This window comes from Entamoeba nuttalli, assembly GCF_000257125.1.
Source record: "Entamoeba nuttalli P19 unplaced genomic scaffold asmbl_5294, whole genome shotgun sequence".
Classification (NCBI taxonomy): Eukaryota; Evosea; order Mastigamoebida; family Endamoebidae; genus Entamoeba; species Entamoeba nuttalli.
In genome coordinates, this window is record NW_008577363.1 from 1 (window position 1) to 9,772 (window position 9,772).

Genomic DNA, 9,772 nt, shown 5'->3' on the forward strand with positions numbered 1-9,772 from the left:
GCAACAGTAATTACTGTACATTCATTGAAGCTCTCTTCGTTTGACACTTATAAGTCTATTGATATGTCAGAAGAATACCATTACCATGGTAGTTTATTGTCAAGAACATAAAGTGTAAGGTCAAACTAACGAAGAGGTATTATGAAGCATTAACAAATCAATAACACAGTGAAAATCTATAAATAAGAAAGACTGTCTCATCAAAGTGATAATGTTATTGCTTTCATTAACTAAAGAACAACCTTTCAACACAGATGACAAAATGTATGGATAGTATTTAAAAAAAATGGTATTTGTATCAGAACAATCCTCTAATGAAGAAACCAATTTATTAATTCTTATATTGAGAAACATATAACTATAAATAAGATAAAGAAGTATCTAAATAAAAATTATTTATTTATCATTTTAAGTTTTTCTTTTTTCTATAAAAAAATCAAAAAAATACTGAAAAGGGTGTTTCAAAACTTGATTAACTATGTCAAACATTCGATTTGATTTTATCAATGAAAATAAAGAAGCACGTCAAAAAGAAAGATCACAGTTGAGGACATCAAGGAGGGTGCAGTCTTTAGCAAAAAGGAGAACAGAATATCAATCACAAGTTCAAGAAGAGTCAAAAATGGAAGAAGGTGATGAGGATGATTTTTTGGTTCGTGGAACAGGGAAATTACAACGTCAGAAACAAACAATAGAATCACCAAGTGCACGTCGGCAACATACTAGATCTATTTCTTATTTTGCTAATTCTTTGGTTGAATCACAAAACATTCCAGAAAGAGTGAAAGAGTTATTAGAACAACTTTTTCAGGGGATAAAATTAAATGGATATACAAGTTACAAAGTTATTGAATCAACAGGAATTATTCCAGTTCTTGTTAATTTCATTAACCATCCAAATTCATCAATTTCTGCACTTTCTCTTGAGATAATCAATCTACTTCTACTTGAGTCCTCAGATTTTGTCACTGGATTTATTAATGAAAAGATAGTCTATGCCCTTTCACATAAAATAGAAACGGCACCAACTGAATTAAGAATTACAATAGTTACACTAATTGGAAATATCGCTGGTGATCGTGCAGAAACAAGAGATTATCTCCTTGGAGAAAATGTTGTAAACTTGATTCAAAAATTAGTTAGTATGTATAATAATGTAACACCAATGAAAGAAAGATTAATGTTTTTGATTTCAAATTTATGTCGAAGTCAACCATTCGTAGATTTAGAGAAAGTACAAATGTTACTTCCTTACATTTTTTCTTCAATCAAACAAAAGACATTTGATAAAATTATGGCTGATGCACTTTGGGGATTTTCTTTTATAGTCTCTAACCCACAAAATATTTGTAAATTTCAGGATTTTGAACTCTTAGAAACTATTCTTTCATGTTTGTCAACTACAAATAACGATATTATTGGTGCTATATTAGCTGTATTAGTTAGTTATATTGACAATGATATTTCTTGTGCGAACTGGTTAATTGAACATAATGTAATAAATCATTTAAATACCATTATCCATTCACAATGTAATAGTAAAACAAAAGTTCATGCAGCTTTTGTATTATCTGAGCTAGTTCTTATACCAAATACAAAAGTAGTACCAACATTAATATCAAATGTTTTTGTTGACTTACCACCTTTAATTAGTAGTAACTATAATGATTTTGAATTTAAAAAAGAAATTGGATGGCTTGTAACAAATTGTATTCTATCAATTAAATCACCAAAAGATTTACTTACATTATTATCTATTAAAGACTTTTATTTAATGTTCATGCTATTCTTTGATGATGACAATACAAAATTTATTACTCAACTTCTTAGTTGTGTGTTTGTTCTTTCTGAATTTGATCAGAAAACAAATTTTTGTCATCATATTATTGATAATTTACAAGAAAGAAATCTTGACAATATTCTTTCTTCGTTTGAACTCTCTAAATTCTCTTCAAATTCTTTAGTTCTTGAACAACTAAATAAAATTAAAAAATCAATGAAGTATGTAACATCTTCATTATTTTAATTCATTCATAAATTGGTTTTAAAAAATATCAATAACGTTATTATTGAAAAATTAATCAAAATTGACTTCTTCGTTGATTATATTTGATTTGTCTTGTAAAATATGAATTTATTATTAAAGCTCTGAAGTGAAATTTTGTACTAATGCTGGGTTATGTCCTGTTTTCTTAAAAAATACACTTTTATTTCCGCTTGAAGTAGTAGAAACTCGTGGCTTTGTTATTGGTATTTGTTGTTTATCTCCAACTGTACTTCTTGATCCTAGTACCCATTTAGAAGCTCTGTTATTAGCTACATTAATAGATGACATGACATTATTTTCTTCAGTATCTTTACTTTCTTTTAAAGCAGTACTTTCTGCCTTTACTTCTTCATTATCTCTTATTATATCATTTGTACCTTCAATTTTAAACTCTTCTTTGGTACAACCTTTTGCCTCAGACATTTCAAAATTTTCATTCTTCTTTTCTTTTTCCTTCACTAATTTCTTCGAACTAGAAACTTTGCTTAATCGTCTGTCGTCAGGATGATTTAAAGAATATTCATTAAAACACACTTTACAAACACGTTCTAAAACAGTACTCTGAGGTGTTATTGGAATTCTTCCTTTACTACATTCTCCACAAATACATTTACCACACTTTCTACAATGATGTCTTCTATTAACAAAAGTAAATTTAACTTTACATAATGCACATTCAGGTGAGTCACTATCAGGAACAAAAACAGGACGAATAAATTCATCTTGACCCTTATCTCCTATTGTTTCTTTAGCATTTTTTATTTGTTCACTAATATTTTTAAACCATAATTCTTTTTCTTCTTTACTTTTAGCAAATACAACAAAACTACGTTCTGAATTCATTATCTGAAATGCATTTTGAATTTTGTCTGTGTCTTTATTATCTTTAATAATTGTTGATTTCATTTTAAATACTTCACTAATTTGTACAGAATGTTCATTTCCTTCTCCATATATAAGAATATCATTAAATAATACAAAATATCTCTCCTTGTTTGCTTTACGACATACTTTTGTTAATTCACCTTCTTGCACAAAAAATCTATGAGCTTGAACAATATCTTTCTCATATTTTTCTCCTTTTTTAGCAACGCTTTCATTAAAAGCAGAGTAATTTGTTAAAACCTTCTTCATTCTAAATAATGCTAATCTTCGTTCTGATTCTTTAATAGACTCATTTACATCCTTAGTTACTTCTTCCATTTTAGTTAATGTTTCATTAAGAATATCATAATCTTTGTGGTCTTTTGGAGTATTTTTTTGAAGCTCTTTTAATAATAATACATATCTAGGTAGTCTTTGAACTGGCATAATTAAAAATGAACGTAAGTCATGTTTAATATCCCCAGGTAAACTTTCTCTACATTGTTCAAGTAATTCATTCATAGCTTTATTATCTTCCCAGTCAGCAATAATATTAAATGCTTTTTCATTATAACTAACGAATTGTTTATATGCTTTTAAGAAAGGGACTATTGTCTTAAACTTAACTACAATAACGTCTTCTAAATCTTCATTTTCATCCTCAGTCATTAATGTTTTCTTAAGTTGTTCATTTACTGCAATAATTTGATCAAAGTCTCTAAAAACATCATCAACCTCTTCTTGTTTTGCTATTTTTGATTGCTTAAGCACTTCGTGATAATACTTCTCACAATCTTCCAAAGACTTGACATAACTAACTTCTGTAGTTAAAATTTCTTGTGCTACACGTTGTCGTTTAGTTAGTGGCTTTTTGCTTTCTTTAGTGATTCCTTCCATTGAAATTAATTTAAGTTCTCTTTGTTCGACTTTATTCTTTTTATTTCAAAAAGTATTGAGTTGAAAAAGGAGTATAAAAAAGAAATTTTGTTTTTATTCATTTCTTTCGTTTTAATAAAAGGAAAAAAAGCATTAATTCATAAACAGGAGAAGAATTATTTAAGAATGATTAAATTCATTTAATAAAATAATATACAAATACCAATGTTTAAAATATTACTTCTTATGCACCCTTCTTTGATAATCGATATACATTCTTTTATACGTTTCAATACTTATTTTACCTTCTACAAGGAGTTGGTCAATATCTTCTAATGATAAAGTACTAACATCAGGTAATGGTTCATTTTTATTGACTTGTTGTTGTTTAAGTTTTTGAGCAATTTGACTAAATTCTTGTTGACTTGTAGTAGAACGAAGTGTTTGATGTAGTGAAGGATCAACTTGAGGCAATAGTTGATGATTATAGTCAAAATGGAAAGCAGAATTAGGATGTGGTTGTATTCCATTTGGTTTTGGTAATAGACGAAATTGGTTATACCCATATTGATATAAATTATTCATTTGATAATAATCTATTGGGTGTTGACAAAAAGGAGAAGTATTATATCCGTATGGTGTATAGAAAGGTGGGCATTGTTGTGAATAGAAAGGAGAACGTTGATATGAATTTAGAGGGAAAGGAGGTTGAGAGTTAGTGAAGTTTCTTTCTTTCCATTGACTAGTCCTGTCATAAGAAGGTCCTTGTTTTAGTTGTTGAATTTGTTGTTTAAGAGTAGATTGAATTTCTGAAAGGTTTTCCTTTCTTTTCTTGAGAGGAGGATAATTTGAAAAGTCAAGTTGAAGACAAACCAAAACGTCTAAACTGTTTGAAGAGTCATTCCATCGTTGTAATAAAGGATGAATAATAGTTCTATCATCCATAGCATAAGGATGTTGAGGAACAATAACCATATCAGGAGAAGGGTCAGTAAAGAAGAAAGGAGGTTTCATAGGATAATCATAAGGAAACATTATCATGATAGGAATATTATAATTAGCACCCAAGTATTGAATTGGAATTGTTCCAACTAATGTTGCATATTGTAAATAATTAAGAGGATGAGGTAAAACTGTTGGTGACATAGGAAATGCTTTTTGAATTGCTTGTATTTCTATTTCTATTCGTTTAAAGTATATATACATTGGTTTTATAGACAAAAAAATTTGTTCAAGAGTCGGGACATTCATTATTATTCACTTTTCTAAATTCTTTAGCTTTTCCTTTTTTAAGTTTCTTTGTTTATGAAGTTAATCAATTTCTTCTTTCTATTTTGGATTTTTTATTTTTTGTTTTTATTTAAAATAATTATTTTTTTTTAAATAATTTATCATAGAGAAGTTCGGGATAAATTTATTTTTATTTGGTGAAGATCCAACAATAGACTTTCCTCAGCACCAGAAGATTTTGGAAATAAGTAGAAAAGTTAAATTATTAAAAATCAAAAAGGAAAATTCCTCATTTATTTTAACAAGTAAATAAAACATAACATTATTTTATTTTGAGAGAAAAAATGTTATTACATGAAAAAGGAAAAAGGTTTTAAAAAAAAAAAAATGAAGAAGACAAAACTAAAAAATAGAATAAAACAAAGATGTCAAGGGCTGATGCATTATTTCAAATACTTAATGGACTTGGACCACGAGTAGAACAACAATTATTTTTTATTTTAGATTTTCAAATAAGTTATAAAACAGATATTTGTACAGTTCCAGTAGAAATTTGTATTAAACCAACGTTATTAAATGGAACAGTTAATATTGAATGTTTTCAAACGATTATTAATCAACCAATTCCAATTCAACATTTTCTTAATTCTAAACATTATACAGATTTTGAACATGGAATTTCACAAGAAAATAATCCAGTTCCACAAACTGATTTTGATTTTTTATGGAAAAAAATTAATTCATTTATTAAATCAAATATGTCAAAATATAGTGATTCTTCAATGTTACCAATTGTTATTTGTACACCATTTATATCAAGTGTTCAATGTGTTGAATTTTTAGCTTCTCAAGCTAAAGTTTCTGATTTAAGAAGAAGTGTTTTTAATACGATGTTTTCAGTTGATGATTTTGTTGAATGTGTTAATAGATTTAAAGAAATTATTCCAAATACTAATGCAATTTATAATTTCTATAAACCTTTAGTTTGTTGGACTTGTAATAATGATTTTAAATGTGACTTTCATAAATCAAATGGAACTAGAACTTTTTGTTGTTCTAAAACAAATTCGGAATATTTGGCTTCTACACTTTGTGATTTGTACAAAACAATTAAATCAAAAATATTTGTTGCATCAATTCCTCCTCAAGTCCAATCAATGGTTCCTCAACAACAATTATATTATTGATCAATTTTATCCTTTTTTATTTTTAGTTTATTTGTGTTTTTGTTTTTTGTTTTAATTCTTATAAAATTGTTTAAAATTCTTAATTTGAAAAATTTTCATTTTTATTTAATAAATTCAATTATTTCTTTTAATCCATTGTTTTTTTTTAAAATCAAAACTTATTAAAACATAAACTTATAGAATTTATATTTAATATATTTTATTTTACTATTCAAACTATTTTTAATTGAAGAAAAAAAAAAGATTTATCGTTATATAACTAATTGATTTTATCAAATAAATATAAATTTTAATACTTTTATAATAGTATTAATACATCTTTTTTTTTTAATTATTCAATTTTTACAAATTGTTCTTACTTAAAATAAAATATTATAAATTAAATTGTTAGAAGTATTGTTTTTTACTTAATTTTTAATTTTTAATTTATCAATGTTATTTTCATAAAACATTTTATTATTCATTTATTTGTTATTATCACTTTCATTCTTTTATTTCTTAACAACTTATCTTTATCCTTTTTATCTTATTTTCCATATCTCATTAAAATAAATTTCATTTATTTTGGATTAGTCAGTATATTTATTATTCAAAAATTGATTCTTGATAAAAATGTTTCAATATTAATTTAATTTTTAGTCCATTATGAAATAGTCATATTGGTAATTGAGTGTCTTGTTTACAAAAATTATTTTGAACTTTAAATTTTAAATTTGAACAACAAGGCGATAGTTGGTGAAGTACTCAAGATGAAATATAAACTATTTAAATGAAACTTTAATAGTTAAAGAAGGTTAGTAGATTATTTTAAAAATTCTGGAAAAAAATCTCAAATAATTAATCAAATGAGTAATAACATTGAAGCTGAACAATTTGTACAACAATCACTAGCTCTTCCTGATGGTTGTGAAGATCCATTACATCCATTTCATGACATTTACATTTATTTAAAAAAAAACGAAGAATGTAGAAATGCATGTTCTCAACAATGTCTTATTTTACCACAGACTCAAACTGAACCACGTTTACCAATAAATAGAATTCCTGATCCCGGAGCAAATTTCAGAATAGTTCCAGAATTTCTCTTTCTTTATAAAGACAGATTTATATCTCATCGTAATGAGATTCAGTCAATCATTTCAAAATTACCATCTTCAACTTATCCATTTCCATCATTTGATGAATATAATAAATTAATCAAACAATCTCCGAAAGTTGAATATCTCTCATCTTTTCAGAACACACAAATTATTGAATTACTTAATTATTCAAGAATTATTTGTAAATCAAAAATATCATATCCTCATGTGTTTTTAGAATGGCTCTATGGCCTTTTATTATTTCTTCAATCTCCTTTTGAACCAGAAGTCTCTGCTACTCTTAATGATATTTTAAAATATCTTTGTCGTGCAAAACATGCAATTCTAGACCCATATGATAGTGTATTACCATCATATAATGTTATTATTGCAATTATTGGAATATATTATGGGGAGGCATCAGAAGATGATATTCTTTAATTTGATTTATGTTAGTCTTTTTTCTTAAAATCTGACAATTTTCATATTAATATATTTTTAGAACATAGTTTCTAGAATTTTCTGTTACTATAAAAAGAAGAACTTAAAAATCATAACTACACAATGCCTCACGAATCAATAATACTCGGAAAAAACCATGAAGAGTTTCTTAAAAGTCTTGGGTTTTACCAAAAAATTAAAACAGATAATCATTGTGTTTTTAGAACACCAAATGATAAAGTTATTATTGATCATATTGTTAGTCCAAATGATGATACAAGAAATGTTCTTCGTATGTTTTTTATTAACTTTATTAAATTATTAAAAGTAAATAATAAACCAATGGAAGAAATTGCATCATTAATTCCAATTCAAGAATTAAATTCTAATGGTAAACCAGAAATTGTAGTTGCAGGAGAGAAATTAGAATTTGATCAAGATTGGCATAGTCAATTACCATCTGACCAAATAAATCGTTGGTGGTTAATTTTTGATTTTGCTTTTAATCTTTCAAAGAAAATTTAATGGTTTTATCTAATAAAAAATAAACCATTCATTGTTTGTACACTTATTATTTGTTGGTTTTTTTATTTTTAACTCGTTTTTATTTTCTTCAAAAATATATTAAATTCTTTGTTTTGAGTGAAAGAAAAAGAAGAAAATTATAATAATATTCTTCTTTGAAAAATTTGTATGAAAACTATTTTCTTACTTCAATATTTTAAACTTAAACTTTTTATTACATTTTTATAAATTTCATGAACAAATCAAAACAATTAGACTCATATTCAATACTCATAATTTGTAAATATTTTAAAACACCTGAAGATTTTATTAACATTATTTGTGTTTGTAAAAAATTTAATGAAACATTAAAAAAACTTAGATTTAATCCAATTTCTATAATAACTAAAAAATTATTCCCTTTAATTCAAACACAATATTTATATTTTCCAACAGATGAAAGAATACCAACAATTGAATTTTATTGTTATGACTGTAAAATAACTTTCTCTAGATTCTTCTTTACTTCTAATAAACAAAAAACTAAATTTAAATGTGTTGAATATACACTAAATGATCGTATGAAATTTGGTAATAAAATTCCTAAATTGATTAAGTCCCTTGGCAAAGGGTTGTTTGCTGATTCAAATTTTGAAAAAATTATCCCTTCTTCCCCTCCTCATTGTTCTGTCTGTAATAAACTACATAACATTGTTCCAAATTCTGGTATTAATGAAAATCCTCAATTAAATCATTCAAGGAGTAAAAATATCTTATTAAATCTCCAACTTGACTTTCTTGAAGATAACATCAATGAATTAACAGACCAACAAAAAGAAGAAAACAAAAAGTTCTTACAAATACCGAATTACATCCAAAGCATTGGTTCTGAATGTTTTTTAAATTGTTCTTCATTAACATTTATTAAACTGTCAAATACAATCACAGAGTTAGGAAACGGTGCATTCAAAAATTGTGCTAAAGTTAGTCATCTTATATTGTCAACAAATATTACTTCTTTACCACCAACGTTATGTTATGGATGTCATTCTCTCTCTCAAATATCTTTTCCCCCTTATTTAGTTTCAATAGGTGATAACGCTTTTGCTCAATGCACTAATTTAGTATCACTACAATTACCTCAAACAATAACATCAATTGGTTCTTTTGCTTTCTGTGGCTGTTCTTCTCTTCGTTCAGTTAATATTCCAAGTATTAATAAAATAAATCCATACACATTTAGTGAATGTTTTTCTCTTTATCAAATAAGCATTCCATCCACAGTAACTGCAATTGATACTTGTGCTTTTAAGAAATGCACCTCATTAACACAAATCGGTTTGTGTTCTTCTCTTGTAAAATTTGGGGACAGTTGTTTTTATCAGTGTCATTATCGTTTGTTTAAGGATTATATTCTTCCTGAACGATGTTTTATAAATTATAATTAAGTAGTTGTTTCTATCTCTTTATCTAAATGTTTAACAAAAAAGTAAATTCAAAAATATAAATGACTGTCAATTACCAGCTTTTAGAACAGAAACCTA

The 9,772-nt window shown here is 26.0% G+C and overlaps 7 protein-coding genes across 7 annotated transcripts; 5 read left to right on the plus strand and 2 right to left on the minus strand.

The window, feature by feature from the left end:
- Positions 1–478: 478 nt before the first annotated feature.
- On the plus strand, positions 479–2,026 carry ENU1_126380 (importin alpha subunit, putative; the record flags this gene model as incomplete). Its single annotated transcript, XM_008859960.1, has 1 exon — positions 479–2,026. One exon carries the CDS (start codon positions 479–481, stop codon positions 2,024–2,026), a length of 1,548 nt encoding a protein of 515 aa, XP_008858182.1.
- Positions 2,027–2,140: 114 nt separating this feature from the next.
- ENU1_126390 (Rho guanine nucleotide exchange factor, putative) lies at positions 2,141–3,808 on the minus strand (the record flags this gene model as incomplete). Its single annotated transcript, XM_008859961.1, has 1 exon — positions 2,141–3,808. One exon carries the CDS (start codon positions 3,806–3,808, stop codon positions 2,141–2,143), a length of 1,668 nt encoding a protein of 555 aa, XP_008858183.1.
- A 216-nt stretch (positions 3,809–4,024) lies between these two features.
- Positions 4,025–5,038, minus strand: ENU1_126400 (tumor susceptibility gene 101 domain containing protein; the record flags this gene model as incomplete). Its single annotated transcript, XM_008859962.1, has 1 exon — positions 4,025–5,038. One exon carries the CDS (start codon positions 5,036–5,038, stop codon positions 4,025–4,027), a length of 1,014 nt encoding a protein of 337 aa, XP_008858184.1.
- Positions 5,039–5,442: 404 nt separating this feature from the next.
- ENU1_126410 (hypothetical protein) lies at positions 5,443–6,204 on the plus strand (the record flags this gene model as incomplete). Its single annotated transcript, XM_008859963.1, has 1 exon — positions 5,443–6,204. The coding sequence occupies one exon, from the start codon at positions 5,443–5,445 to the stop codon at positions 6,202–6,204; it is 762 nt and encodes a 253-aa protein (XP_008858185.1).
- An 845-nt stretch (positions 6,205–7,049) lies between these two features.
- Positions 7,050–7,724, plus strand: ENU1_126420 (hypothetical protein; the record flags this gene model as incomplete). Its single annotated transcript, XM_008859964.1, has 1 exon — positions 7,050–7,724. One exon carries the CDS (start codon positions 7,050–7,052, stop codon positions 7,722–7,724), a length of 675 nt encoding a protein of 224 aa, XP_008858186.1.
- Positions 7,725–7,847: 123 nt separating this feature from the next.
- ENU1_126430 (hypothetical protein) lies at positions 7,848–8,249 on the plus strand (the record flags this gene model as incomplete). The annotated part of the gene is made up of 1 exon (XM_008859965.1): positions 7,848–8,249. The coding sequence occupies one exon, from the start codon at positions 7,848–7,850 to the stop codon at positions 8,247–8,249; it is 402 nt and encodes a 133-aa protein (XP_008858187.1).
- A 233-nt stretch (positions 8,250–8,482) lies between these two features.
- ENU1_126440 (leucine rich repeat protein, BspA family protein) lies at positions 8,483–9,676 on the plus strand (the record flags this gene model as incomplete). Its single annotated transcript, XM_008859966.1, has 1 exon — positions 8,483–9,676. One exon carries the CDS (start codon positions 8,483–8,485, stop codon positions 9,674–9,676), a length of 1,194 nt encoding a protein of 397 aa, XP_008858188.1.
- Between the last annotated feature and the right edge of the window lie 96 nt (positions 9,677–9,772).